We start from the raw sequence: 15,000 nt of genomic DNA on the forward strand, positions 1-15,000 counted from the left end.
ATTCCGGAGGGGATTAGGGAAGGGCGGAGGAAAATCAGAAATATTATCGCATGATAAACAGCGTCCTAGCTATTGCCCGACAGAGGGAGAGATTTGTGGAGCACCGGAAGGCGAACATGGAGGCATCCGATTGAGGTTATGTTGCGGCCGTGTTATCCACCAGCACCGCAGCAAGGTCATGTTGATGCTGTGACACACTGTCGAAAGTAAGGCTCTTTTTTTTCGGAGGAAATCGATTCACCAGCGCCATGGGACCATTGAATGCAGACGGAACGCTCGCATACTGGCAGATATCTCAGCCAGTCACGGGCCTCCATCTCCGCACCGGACGACGCGACGGCTCGAAGGTTGTTGCCGTTGAACGGGAGAAGGAGATTAAATTCAATCGACTTGATTGTTGTGCAAACAGTGACGATGATGATAGTTAAATTGAGCGCCGTTCAAACATTCAACCCAGCACAGACAGCAGCATCGTTGGTCGGCGACGCGACAAAACATGGAACGAAACAATAAGCCATTTGGCAAGCGCCAGTCTCAGTCCGACGCAGACACAGTGGCCGGACACACTCGTTGGCGTCTGATGAAACAACAACACAAAAAAAGCGAAGAGAAAATACCGTCGGTATCTTGGGCCCTGCCCTGGTTGATTAATCATACTGACCGGGAAAGACCGACCACAGCCAGTGGCGACCGGTCGTAACTTCTTTTCTCCATCTCCTAAAAACACCCGTCGGATGGTTACTGCTGCTGGCCACTGGCCGAGATAGAGAGCAACGATACAGACCAACCGACCGACCGAAGGGATGAAGAGACACCCAAATGGATCTAGAAATGGGCTCTTTAGTGCACTGCAGCCGCTCAATGGGGAGGTATCCTGGTTTTTCCAACCGCCTTCCAGCGAAGATTGGCTACAGCATCGGCAGCAATCCGGAGCCAAACGTTGCGGGCTTGGACGAAAGGATAAAGTAGCTTCATGAATATGTTCGCCTTCTCCTGGATGGAGTGCGTAACGACCACTTAAAAGCTAATGGAATCGTGCAGCGTGCGAGCGGGAATACTAGCGAGAGAGGTTTTTCCATTGAAAAGCCGCCGATCGTTTTTGCGGAGGTAGGAGCAATCCTCCAAATAATTATTGTAACTGACAAGTGGGCTTATTAGGTGATTCTGTTTCAGGAAAGAGAAGAGGCTTTCAGAATGTTCCTGATAAAACAGAAACACCCACCATTTTCCTGTTTGCTGAACCAAGACCTAACGCAGCATGACGTCAAACAGTGAAAAATCAATTGCTTCATTTTAAAGATTACGTTCCCGGTGCTGGAATCGTGAGAATTCGGCGAGGAGAAATCATTCCACTTAACGCTACCACCACACGTTTCTGACGCACGTTTTCACGTGCTTGGAATCGAAATTACCTCCGTTTTCATCCCAAAGTAAACCCCACTAGTGCCCTGTTTCAATCCAATGCCGAGACCATAATTGAGCGAACGAACGTTGGTTGGGAATATTCGGGTTCAACCGGTACTTCGATTAGCAGCTAATTACTGCGACCTTTGCGACGAGCCGACCCTGAATGCCAACATTCCTGCATTATAGATGGAGCAGCGTGGCGTGTGCCCGGCACCGAGTCCCGGGCATGCCACAAGAAAAAAGAACGAACCGAAAAAGTACGATAAATAATGCAGACCAAAAAACGTGAACTTTGAGGTCAACATCGCGGGGAACGTTGAAAATTTAATGTCCTCCACCAGTACCGAGGGGTTGGGCGTGCGATCGAACTACAAAGTTAGTGTGGACCTGTGGCCTTGTAACTCCGCTGCATGGGGAGCCATTTCGAAGGCGTTCACTTACGCCTTGCGCGTGTCCTGTCAGGACATCGCAGCGTGTTGAAGCGAAGTGCTGCACTAGAAGCGGCGCAATGCGGCTAACAACATGATTTACATAAACATTAACACATTTGCAGCTCATGTGCGTGGTATCGTGCCGCTGCTACCAGTGATTGAGACTCAAGTAACTCGATCAAATGTTGATTGTTTTACAGACAGTGAAATGGGACGATAATGATGCGGACGTCCAGGACTAATCGCTCACGGCCAGTGCCACAGTGGCAGTAACTTACTCAAATGCTCCAGCTGTAACTGTCCCAGTCAGTCTTATCATTTCAATTTAATCGCGCCACTGCATCAGGGGGGTGGGGAGGACCCTGACGGAATTACAATCCTCCTCATCAATATGGCCTAGACTCGATGGCGAGACGATGACGCCGTTTGTTGCGCCATTTTGTCCCTTTTGCATCGGCATCAGCGCGAGCATTGCAACGAATTCTCCGTAGCGTGTCGAGTACGCAGTGGCCGTACAGTCAACCACCTTATTGATCCGGTGCAGCGAGCTCGGGCTTTGGCATTAACTTGCTGAGAGATGAACGGCGAGATGCTCTGGCCTCCACGTGGCCTGCAAGCACAATGTGACCGCTCTGTGTTTGTTCGGGGTTCGCTTTTCGTCCTTCACCCATGCGTTGTGCATGCAAAGATGGGATCAGTAGCAACCCTAGTGCTGGAGAGTTGCAACGCAAAAAAATGATGGGAAACGCTGGCCGGATGCATCTTCACCTCTCGGAGAACGAGTTGAATCCCACGGTGAGCGGTTCATTGTAGCCACACTTGGAGGGTGTCACGATTTAGAGTGACCCAGATACGCTGGTGTCACGCTTTAATTGTAGATCAAATGGATTAGCGAGAGAGAGAGAAAACAAAAAGCCAAGGGCTTTGAGCAAGGGCGACCATTCGGCCATCGCACACTCCAGGAGGTGGCTTTTATTGAATGTTTAACAAAATGGAAATCAATTGAGGGCTTGCTATTGATCGTGGCGAGACGAAAAGTGCCATTCAAACAGTGCTTTCTGGAGGGGGGAGAGAATTCCATTCATCAATCACACAGGCACCCCACCAGCACGTGGATGCACCTTCGAGAGAAAGGAATCGATGTTGACAGAAGGGCACGACCCCCCGATCCCCCGGGGGCCATAGCCAAGCACGTGCTACCTCCAGAAGAACCTTTTCAAAGACCACCTGTCCACAACACAGCAAGACATGCGACGATGCTCTATCGAACACCAGAAGCCCTATATGCCTTATCCTGTTTTCCAGCAGCTGGCCACGGCGAAGGCACATGCGCACAGTGAGGAGTGGCGGGATTCCCGAGAATGTCACCAAAGAACGGTCACGGTCACGTGTTCGACAGTGGCCACAACGACGAAAGGAAGGTGTTTCCAGGGAATTTATGCTCGTGTGCCCTCGCAGCCAAACACAAGGCACCACCCGAGAACAACCGAGGTAACCTTTTCACTTAAGTACTTTCTGTCGCGCGATGTCGCACAAATCATTGGACGTTCTTTAATGCAATTCAATTGCCCTCTTCCCCCTACGCTGCTTGACAGCCTTTCTGACTGAGATTGAACCAAAACAACGCTGGCTTCACGGCTTTAACTCTTCCGACGCTAAAGGTAAACTCCCAAGAGCCGGTACTTCACAGAACTTCCGGACGTCCGGAGGTCCGGTATGAAACAAATCATGAGCGGCAGCTAACAAGACAACCTGAAGACCAATCACTTGTGGGACGCCTGAATGGGGCGGAAGGGCAGAACAAGAACAACTTGCCAACAGCGCGTGTCGACTGTCCCCGGTCGCTTTTCTTATTATTTTAAAGCGAAACAACGGTCCCAGCATTGGGTCCCGGAATGGAGGCGCCAGGTTTTGGCTAGAAAATCCGGGGAAACGCCAGTTGTTGCGTTGCTAGGCAACAGCTCCCCAGACGACTAGTCGGTGGTCCACGTTGAGCTCAGCGTTTTGGCGAATGGCAAAGAAGAAGCGTGATGCGTCCGGATTATGAGAATAATTTGTCGGCGAGCGAGGATAAGCTGCTGCAAAGTGTTTCCATTACTTCTTGTCGCTTGGTTCCCTTTGACTTCCCTTCGGTTCGCGCCCTAGCAAAACTTTCTCTTTGCTTACTGAAGCACAAAAGTTGAAACAATTTTCCGGAGCAGGTTCACTTGGGGTGAAGATCGATACGAAATGGAAAACTTTGTTGACGCGAAGCGAAGAATCGAGAAGCACAATTTAATTACTTACTCGCTGGCCAACAGTTGTCTCCGTTATTCCGTTCCGTGGAAATTCTTAATCTCTTCTGACCATCATCGCACCAAGGTGACAAGGTCAGGTCAGCATAATGTCATAAAAAAAAACTCTGTCCCTATCTCTATTATTGATTGCTTCCCGAAGCGCCCAGCGGACTAAGTGACACAGTAATAGCAAGCTCAATTCATTCATCAAATTGGAGAAGACAGTGGCTCATCAAAATGTGTTTTCACAAATTATCTGTAAAGGTCCACTTTTCCTGCCCGAACCATCGCTGGCAATGTACTCAGCTCTCTCCTGAGCTTCCTTGCACCATCCACTTCACATTTCGCGCAAGTGACGCTCCACCATCAACGGGGCGTGTGTTGGTTTTATGATCCTCTTAGTTTCTCAAGGAGGACACCAAGCAAGCACAGCACAGCTTATAATGGTAGCGAGCACTACAGCGCGTCTGGTTTTTGCTGGAATGCTTAGGGAATGCCAATCCAATCATGGAAATTGGAAACAGAAAACAATTCGAAAACGATCAAATGGAAACGATTTCCTCCCGCGATTGCGATCGCAGACTCTTCTTCAGCTCACTCTTGGTGTGTGAAGCATCCTGTTCCGCGGTAGTGGCGTCATGAAAATTTGATTTCCTCAAATGCGCGCGAATTGACCTTTCGAAAAGATGCCGTGATAGCATCTTCTCTTCTCCTTTGGGAATAATTAATCGAGTATCGAGCGTGTTTGCTGTACAACTTTGCAATGAATTGCTCTCCATCATCCACACAGTTGGACCGCTTTTTGGGGACAGAAACTTCTGCAGCAGCAGCAGCAGCAGGAGCGACGGAACTCAACTCACAAAAGGTTAAATCGTATTTGACCTTTCCCGTGGGGAGGCGAAGGCACTGCATGAACGTTAAGGCGATTGCCGGAACCAGAAAAGAACGATTTCCTAATCCAGTTCAATTTACGTACTGCTGTTTGCGCCTGACCCAGGCCAGCCCACGGATTGTTGTCGCAGGTTTTCAGAGAAGGTACCTCGTGGTGCGCTAATTTGTGGTAATTGATGTTGGCGTTGGGTGCCTCGTAGTGTTTTTTCGTGATAAACTTTAAAGAGATCTTTAAATTGATCGTACGTAGTGCAAGAGCAGTAACACCTTATGTACAATACATTGTTTCATGTAACGGTCGCTCACGTGTTCGCGATGATTCATCGTCCTCGTCGTCGTCGTCGTCGTCGTTTTCGTAGAACGTTCTGCTACATTCGACATTCGGCCGCTGCTGACCTCTTCGGTGCAGCAACATCGCATCAATTAATCATAATAATCATCCATTTGTTAGAGGCGAGCACGAGCTGACTGGCTGGCTGGCTTGCAGCCCTCTCCAGCGACCTCCTTCATCTACGCGAGTGACACGCCACGCCACGATGGTTGACCACTAACCCATAGTTGGTGTACAGCGACTCATACTCATCAGCATCATCGTCATCATCATCGCCATCATCAACGTGGCCATCATGATTATAATCATTTACCGTCAATCAACGTACGGTGGGAAATGGTGGCCGTGGCGGTCGTAGTTGAACGAAACGTTCAAATTTCGATCAATCATCGGGACCCCGGCACACCAGGAACGGTGCGTGAGATGATGCGTGATGAAATGGGACATATCGCGCCATCAATTAACTGGTTCACAGAGTGATCTTCCTGCTCTAGAGCCTTGCCAATCGATTGGTGCGTTTTTTCTCATTCGAAAGAAATCTTCAATCACGGCGCCGGTTGACTTATTGTCCCCTTCGCTGATTTAAGATGCACGGATTTTCCACAATTTATACTGTTGTAATCCCCTTCATTCCACGAAAGCATGTTTTCCATCCCAGTTAGTACTCGTCGAACGTTGAATAAATGAGTTAATTAAAACAACTTCATGAAACATCTCAACCGAACCGTGCATGACACATGTTTTCATGGCGCAATGAGCGCAAGATTCGTTCTCGTGAGCTACGTGAAAGGATCGAGCTCACAGTTAGAGGAAATGGAGAGAAGGATGAGTTGGGGAACGAACATCAAACAAACACGACAAGCAAGCCAACCCAAACAACAACAACACAAACACAAGGACACAGATAAGAAGGGAGTTTAACTCACTGTTCCACCTCCTGGCTGTGCAGGGAATCGTCCGACTCGGGCACCCCAATGCGCCCGTACGCACTGGTCGACGTCGGTGGTCTAAGGTTTTTCGGCATTTCCGTCGAGCCCGGCTTCCGGTGCGCCACCGTTGCGGTCTGTGCGTTCTCGATTGCGGAGGCTCTTTACTCTGACCGAGAAAACGAGAGGCTTTGAGGCCGCCTCTGTACTTCGCTCTAGTGTACTTCACCGGAAAACTAAGATGTTTCCGGACCGATGGGCCCGGGGCGCCAAACGATTGCTTCCGATCTACGACAAGACTTGCTTGGCGCGTAAAAGTACACCAAGATCTTGAGGCTGAGGTTAGGATGGTTGAGGATGTATGATGGTTTTACTAACCAATTCTATCAGTCCATCAGAAGGATACTCCACACTCCACAAGACACACGAAAAAGGAGGGGGGAGCGAAGGAGCCAACGGTGTAAAAGAGTTTCTTCAAAAAACTGTCTTTGGTTTCTGTTCGTTTAAGGCAAACACGAGCACGGTGACACGCTGGATGGGCGGTAACAGCAGGTAATGATGCTGATGGTGATGCTTATGATGATGGGCACTTGTGCGCTTTCAGATGCGTACTGGCAGATGGTGAGGATGGTGAAGGAGATGATGATTGGCTTATGATGATGCGATCTCGATCATCACAAGTGGATCGTGCACTAGATGCAAGCGCTGATGGTGGTCTCTAGCTGCTTGGTGTGCTGGTTGGAATGCTTGCTTTGCTTGCGCTAATGCTTGCGTGCACGAGAACAGCCTGCGCCTTCATGAGACGACGACGACGATGGTGTAATTGTATGCTTGCCAATTGGTTATGCGAACTGTTGGCATTAGCGTGCTTGCTGCCCCGCTGGTCGCTACCGGGTTACGCCGGTTCGGTAAAACAGAGTTCACTAATGATGGTGATGGTGATGGTGAAGAGGTTCTGCTGAAATGTAGAAGAAGAAACAGTGAAACACTGACTTTAGTGTTTTGTGGAAGCCAATTCGTATTTTCCAATAAAAAAAATTCAATTCAATTTAGCAACGAAATTGTTCATGCAATTTCTTCATTTCTCATTTTTTAGCGTGTCGCTACAAATACTCTGCAAAGATGAGTCTACTGTGTAAAGGCTGCTTGTGCTGTATGTGACATACACTACCATAGCCATCTAGCAGCCTGGAACACCTCTGCCAGCACCGCAAGTGATGGAGTTTACGTAGCAACAGTTACGTTCTTGTTCGAAATGCTATCGATGCTCTTGGGAAAATATCATCCGTTAAAAATGGACACCTTATTGACTTGATTGAATCGCACTTACTTTGCAGGAAATTGCCAGCCTTCATAGCTGCTCCGTTCTCGGTTGGCGATTGGCGATCATTGCGATCATGGGCGCTGCTTGAGTTACTTTCGACCATTCGATGCGATGCTGACGGGATGCAGCAGCCTCCCGATAAACGATCACACTGAAAACTTTACACGACTGATTACGTGGACCACGGGCACGTAACCTCACAAAAAAGGGAGGGGAAACTCCTGTACGATTATAGAATTCCTGAAACCTGACGATCCCTGCAGACACTTTTGGTTACTTTTCACCTTACACTTTTCACTCGACCATGTGCTTTCGATGCGATGTTGATCGATTTTTGTTACACTTTTCTTTACTCATCACTGTTCCACTGAAGTGGATGGAGATCGTTCTTTTCCCTGCCCTCAATGGCTCACGATCGCGCACGCGGTAACCATTTACGAAGATGACGGTTTCGTATTTGCGTTCCACTGCACGATTTTGCTAACCAGCTGGCACTGGGTACTAATCACCGAAAGTTAAACCGTCGATCCGTTTGGTGCGACGGTTGGATGGAACTCTTTTCACAAGCACAGCCGAACGAAGATTGAAAATCGACGAACGAACGGCGATTCTAGCAGAGAAGGACGTCGGCAGCGCCAATCGACCGTCCGCTATGTAGTGGTGGCGGGGTCAATCCGAAATGGTGGCCAAAGGAGGACGTTCTGAAAATATATATATTTATGTGGGTAAAAAAAGGGGGAACGATTAGTGCACTTGACAGTCGATCGCGTCTTCACGCGTCCCAAAACGCGTACTTGATCATTCTCGCCAGGAAATGGTTTGATTGCCGGCCGGAGAAAAATTGTAAATCATTGCGCTTCTTATCGCCTGGCGTTGGATTGTCGCGTTTTTTTGTAATTAAGCCACCAAATCCGACCAGCACAGAAGTGTCGGCGAGAAATAGAGCCACCAGTGGTCGGCATTAAATTGTGCGTCACTTCTCTTTGTTGGCATCTTTGGCGATAAGACGATCCAAATGGGTTGGAACGGAGTTAAAACTAACTAACCAGTCAATGTTTCTTATCAGTAGTTCTTCTTTTCAGACAGAGTAAACAGAGCATCTCTGCTTAGCATAAAGCGATAACAGAGCAAATAAATTGACTATTTTGGCTGCTGTGAATACCAAAACATTCTGCAACAGGCCTTTATTCTGACCTGCCTCACTGTTTGCCTTATTAAAATATTCCAACCAGATGAGTTTTATGCTGTCAGGCGGAGTCATTCTGTTTCGTTTTATTATTTCGAAGCAGTAGCTTACCGAAGGCAACGCCAGCGCAATCACTCTTCAGTCGAAACAACAACGAGAGACGATGACGGTCGCCGGTTCGAGAGGAGATGTTAAATTAAGAACTCCGACCACGGCGCAAACGCTGGCCCCGAGAATAGATTCCCCCGCAATTAGTTGTCATAATTTCCACGGCAGAAGCGCACGGTGCGATTCCACAGAACATTTAACCGGCTCGGCAACGCGGCCTGTGTCCGTACGGTGTACCGTGGACTACATTTTCTGTTTCGCACTTTAATAGTCTGGAAGCGGTCCAAAGAGGTCGAGCGGCATATAAATGATGAACGATGTGGGATGGGATCACCCTCGACGAGATCAGCCGTATTTTGATGGGGAATTCGTTGCTGCTTAATTATTTGCAAGCTAGAGCGACGAGCGACGAGTTTTTACTGGCCGCCAGCAGCCTCTAGTACCCCATTGGCCTCATAAAAAAAATCGAAAACGATTCGTCTACGAAGCAAACTTTATCCTGATGCTCATTTCTATTCCGAACATCGTGTCCGTGACCATTTGATCTGACACTGGTCCAACAATAGCCAATCAAAAGAACACGGCTTCCAACATATCCTTCGTATGTCGCATTCGCTCACAAAAAAAGATGAGTCGTCCTTGACAGTGGTAGAGGGAAAAATCATGATGAAAAGCTTACAACCAGACCAACTTTTGCACAAACATTGAAACCTCCGTCAACTAACAAAGGACAATCAAAGGGGAAGAAAGGAAAAGGGATACCTCGCGTTCTGGATAGTAAACTTTTCCTGCTGCCCTCACATCATGTCAACCAGGCCCAGCCACAATGTGAGATAAGTTTCTTCCCTTCGGTTCACTCCTGATGGCCCTCGAATCGGAAGGGCGTTCATGTGCCGCAGTTCATGTAGCGCAAGGCTGTGCACTTGAACTACCTGAAGCTAGCCAGCAATATTCGCTTTATACTAGCGCACCGACGATCGTCTAAAAATAGTCTCTCCAAATTGATGGTATAATGCACATCTGGGCCACCTGGGAGGCATCCAGCATCCTTACTCTGCACACCGACTCACCGAGATTCCAATGTGACGCTGTGTTACATCGACGGACAATGGCCGCTAGGCGCACGGGCACGGTGCACAATCTCCGGTTTGCAGGATACGTTCTGGGCCGTTGCAAGTGACACAGATTCCCCAAGTTGTCCCGGTAAAAGCTACCGGTGAGCGAAGCCCTTTCCGCTGAAGCGGCGCTTTATTTGGATGAACGATGTCCTTGGCTGAGAGTGCAGCACACGTCACATGTTCTCTGTGTGCCCTCTGGTCCGTCTCCGTCTTTAGCCCACAATCTATTGAAGTGCCTGATGCGTCATCTGACATGGTGGCCATCGAGGGAGAGACACACCGGGAACATCGTGTGCTCAAAAGGATAGAAGGATCTTTTATTTACGATTCACGTTTTGCATTTGCTGGCCACATTGAAAGAGGCAGCTTACGGGGAAAACTCTAACGGTTTTATGGCGCAGTTGATTCTATGATTACGATGCCGACGATGAAAGACACACGACGAGCGATCTAAAGGTCACCGACGTCATCAACCTGGCCAACGAATGATGTCGTTGATGATTTTGTCACTCAAACGATCGTTCCATTCGGGTCAATATTGTGACAGTAATGGATGCAATTATTTTAGACGCCCAGACTCATCACTGGAGCTCCTCCTTGAGAGGTGGCTTCAAGACATTTGGAAATTCCCAATACGCTTCGATTCGCCTAATGCTGCCACGTTGACGTACGAGATTGGCCTAAGGCTAGCGGGGTGGTCGCACCAAATGGACTCACTGACTGTTTACATTTCCATCTCTCATTACCAACTCTTGAGTGAGGCCAAATCAACAGCCAGGCAAGCGCCACGAGATGCTCGTTTGCGTCAGAATGGTCTTTTCATTTATAGCGGATCGGCTGTCATGAGGCGGAAAAAGGCCGGAATTTTCATCAAATTCATTAAATTGGTAATAACACTCGGAACACCTGACTACCAAGCGGCCTCTTCCCATATCGCCGGCTTCACGCCCAAGCCACGCAACGAACCGGGCGCCCCGGTTCGTGTCGAAATCCAAAAAAAGGGCATCCATAATTGATAACGACTTCATTTTTCAAAACCAACCGCTGCTGCTGGTGGTTTGGCTTCCGGTTATTACTTCAGGATTCTTCGTAAGTCTTCAAGCGTTCGTTAGTATTTTATTCGCCCTCTTTCACTTGAAATATTCCTCGATAAACAAAACAGAAAGGAAGGAAGGAAGGATGGTGATGGTGGCCCCTCCGGAAGGGATGGGAAAGGTTTGAAATAATATTTGAGAACAACAGTCGGTTGCCGGTTCACCGGAGATGATGATGATGATGGAGAACCGACCAGAGAACACTTTTCTCGGAAAACCAGACCCCGTTCATTACATCATTTTCCCCGTGAGCTGCGTGACCGCAATCCGTACTAGAGGTTGGCATTGGCCGTCGGTTGAAGATGAAACACGACCCTCGCACGAGAATGCTACCACTGGCCACCGGTGCCAGTGGACGCGGAGGTTAACGAACGGCACTCCCGAATCCCTGGCTTCGACTTCTGGATCGATACTTTGAAGGCTGAAAGGATCTCCACTGCTTCCAGGATTCTATTGGCGGCACTGTTCTTGAACGTCCGCGCGATATTGATCCCCCCCCCCCCGCCCTGGGCTTTTCGGAAGTACTCCAAAGTTACGTCAAGCTGTCGATGTGCTCGCTGGCACTTCCGCAACCTCGAGTAGTCCGTATGCAGGAGCAAACAGCCGTATGTATAATCGACTGCTCGTTGTTTATGCGAGCGTATTTTTAGAACAAAAATTTGCACCTCAAATTGTGTCTGGTGCGCCTCATGGCCACGGCACCACAGCCACACCTATCAACGCCAAGCTAAACCTATCGAGATACATTAGTGAGTCTGGATTGTACTCCGGGCCCGGCTGGTAAGGCCAACGGAAGCACCGACGAGCTGGAGCCACCAAGAATATGTCAACCTGTCGATAATATTGGAACTCATTCTGTAGTCCTTGGGCCAGCCATAATTTACTTTCAAGACCAAACGAGCAGCACGAGCTGGCCAACCAGAGGGTGTGAAGATTGGAAACAGCTGTGGTTTGCTAGCAGTGGCCCAGAAGCCCTACATCGCAATGGTTGACACGGTCTACGTCCCTAATTACAAACACGCCATGATTTTTGCTGGCGTCACAACGACAAAATTAGCCGCCACACTGGACGCCAGGGCTTCAATGCGCTCGGCATGTGCTCACCGGAGACACTGAGGGAGAAAACACCTGAAATGTTTGAAGTGCTGTATCAATACCGCAGTCACCCCCTTGTCTCTCGAACTCTCGGCGACTCTCGAAAGTGGAGTAATTAGTACGCTAGCCCGCTATAAAGGGCTATCGGTCGGCTATCAGCATTCATCAAAAGCGAAGAGGAATCAATATTCCAGTCGCTTCTGTTTGCTCTTTGATATCACACACTGATAACACGGGCTGATTAAATGGAAATGTTTTGTATCACTTACCCTTCTCGAGCGCTTTTCCCGTCTAGTGCACTCTCATTACTGGTTCCTGGTCCAGGACATTATGGTAAATACAGGACGATCCCAGGGATAATAATCCGAGGATACTTTCCGTTACACATACTCGCACACGCTTTTCCGAGGGGAGGAGTTTTTCTAGTTTTTTTTTTTACAGTTATCACCAGGTGAATGACTTTTGCCGGAACTTCACTCCCTCAGATCTCAGCTCCCTTACAGCCTTCACCTTCGTCGTCCTCACCCGATGGGCTTGCCGGACCGGTTGTGCTCTGCTGCTGGGGACACAGGTCCGTACGGCTGTTCATTGTTTGGTTACACATTTTCCGCTACTTCCACGATGGGGTTTCCACGGCGTCAGGCTGGGCTGGTCTCTGTATCGGTCTGTTTGTTCAAATTACTATCAATCACGCACCAATTTCCGGCGACAATCGTCTATCGCGACAACGAGCAGTCAGTCAGTGACACAAAATTACACAAATTTGTCTCTCGTTAGCGATTCGGCACCGCGTTGTGTAGTCCACCGGATTCACCGGACCGGCCACTCCGGGCACAGAATGGGTTTGGTTTGAAGTGCACACTAATCAAATCACGCCCTCTCTGCGACGGAAGACCACTAAAAACAAACCAAAACGGTACCAGGACGAATCCGAGAAGAGGCCCAAGTTGGCAATTGATACTCTGCGACGGCCACGAAACCAGCAGCGACACAAAGAGGAAAATTCCAACAGAAATCAAAGGCGACGGCTGCCTCGCTTCAGACGCGAACGCAAGTAAGCTGTGATGTGGAAGCCGCGTAGCACACAGAGAGTCCCAGCAGGCCGTCCCGGAGTAGCTGTGGTGGCGGTGGTGTAGGACACCACCCACCAAAGGAACGCTGGCGGTGTACGGTGCGCGGCACATACAGCACGGACCGTCGGATCTGGAGAACTGAAAAATGGTTTCCCGATAGAGTGCCTCCTTGGATGGTATCCTGCTCGGTAGCTACCGAAGATGGAAAACTCACTCACTCTCTCACACAGACACACATACAGTCGTGCGCACGCTCGATAGCATCGTGAGGGAGAGCAAGAGAGAGAAAGAGAGAGTGAGAGAGCACTTGTTGGCATGCTACGACCCGAGCACGGTGGGGAAATTAATCGGAAAATTGCTCTCGCAAACCATCGTCACTTTGGGGGCTGGAAAATTTTCTCCACCCCATTATTAATTCCACCATTTCCCTTCAGATGGCGTCACATTTCGTCCAACAAACGCGTAGTTTGCGAACGGAAATTAAGTGATTTCCCGTTGAAGCAACATTGAGGTGCCACAGGACATTCCGAGGGAAATAAGCGCATTTTAGCGAGCAAATAATTCTTTCATCGATCACTCCGGTCCGTGCAACGGAGCATCAACATAAACATAATGCCAACCAGCCAACTACCCTTTTTGCCTTAGATCCATTTGCCAACGTAAACAGCCTGGTGTATGAAGGTCAGCTAATCCATCATCGACGCGACGATGGCGGTTTCGCAGTTCTGGCCAGCTGCAATCTCTGCTGAACCTCTGTTTGACGTCAGTGCAGGACCTGTTGGGCGTAAATCGATCATTTTCCACTTCTGGATCTGTGGAAAAATCGGTCCGAAATAAACAAACGAAATCATTGTTTGGTCGCCGCGTAAGGTGTGAGGAACGGAAGCGGCTGCGAGGCGCTGAAAACACTCGGTTGGTTCAACTGGCGCATGCTTTATTCACGTTTTCTAAAATTGTGTTGCAAATTTCCCCGCGTATCGCATACAACAGAAAACAAAATCAATCGTCAAAAGTACACTCAGACACACTAGCACACGGACACGGACCGTGGAACCTTTTCAAGGGTGTATATTCTAAATGGTGGGGTTTTTGGGATCTTGGGGGTTCGGTAATTCGGTAAACGTTTGATCAAAAAATGGGAGATTTGATTTTGAATCTTTCGCAAAGCTTTTCGTTGAATGTTCGCTTCTTCTGTTTGGCAGGTCCCTAAAAGGTGATTTTAAGTTTTATATTAACGTTTACAGCGTAAGGTTTAACGCCACCAATCGGCGTTGACTTTCGGTGGCTCATCTCTTCACTCATCGCCAGAGACAGAATAGTGATGGTGCTTCTGCGAAACATCATCCATGATAAGTTGATCAATAACACGTAGAAACGAACAGGATAACAGTAATTTGACTGACTGGCAGGACTATGCTAGATGATCGCTTCCCTCCTCCTAATGCCAGGCGAAAACGACGTGTGCCATGATTAGGTAGCCCGTGGTGACAATCACACTGACCAGCATGATCGGGAATCCAAGCCTATTCCAAGAGAAGAAAGATGAAATGATGAAGATAACACCGTGCGCTCGAAACATCCTGCGTTACTCACTTGAAGTAATCCATGAAGCTAAACCTGTAACCGTGCTGTTCGGCAATGCCGGCACAGATAACGTTCGCCGAAGCACCGACCAGGGTCCCGTTGCCACCGAGACACGGTCCAAATGCCAACGCCCACACCATCGGCTGCAACGGCAAT

The 15,000-nt window shown here is 48.8% G+C and overlaps 2 protein-coding genes across 12 annotated transcripts in view; both read right to left on the reverse strand.

The window, feature by feature from the left end:
- LOC126572608 (P protein) overlaps positions 1-13,380 on the reverse strand; it is a 44,617-nt gene extending 31,237 nt beyond the window's left edge. For 2 of the 6 annotated variants that reach the window (XM_050232038.1, XM_050232040.1), the window contains exons 1-3: positions 12,457-13,380; positions 7,593-8,287; positions 6,263-7,217 (exon numbers count right to left, since the gene is read on the reverse strand). In XM_050232038.1, coding sequence (XP_050087995.1) covers positions 6,263-6,360 — 98 coding nt within the window. In that variant the 5' untranslated portion in view covers positions 6,361-7,217; positions 7,593-8,287; positions 12,457-13,380. Of the gene's footprint in view, positions 1-6,262; positions 7,221-7,592; positions 8,288-12,456 lie in introns of those variants that run through there. The other 4 variants (XM_050232036.1, XM_050232041.1, XM_050232039.1 and 1 more) reach the window with 3 other exon arrangements.
- A 797-nt stretch (positions 13,381-14,177) lies between these two features.
- LOC126570306 (P protein-like) overlaps positions 14,178-15,000 on the reverse strand; it is a 10,548-nt gene continuing 9,725 nt past the window's right edge. For all 6 annotated transcript variants that reach the window (XM_050227978.1, XM_050227979.1, XM_050227977.1 and 3 more), the window contains 2 exons: positions 14,854-15,000; positions 14,178-14,783 (listed from right to left, as the gene is read on the reverse strand). The exon at positions 14,854-15,000 is cut by the window's right edge and continues 773 nt beyond it. In XM_050227978.1, the coding sequence (XP_050083935.1) occupies positions 14,699-14,783; positions 14,854-15,000 (232 nt within the window). In that variant the 3' untranslated portion in view covers positions 14,178-14,698. The remainder of the gene's footprint in view (positions 14,784-14,853) is intronic.

The sequence above is a fragment of the Anopheles aquasalis genome, chromosome 2, assembly GCF_943734665.1.
Source record: "Anopheles aquasalis chromosome 2, idAnoAquaMG_Q_19, whole genome shotgun sequence".
Classification (NCBI taxonomy): domain Eukaryota; kingdom Metazoa; phylum Arthropoda; class Insecta; order Diptera; family Culicidae; genus Anopheles; species Anopheles aquasalis.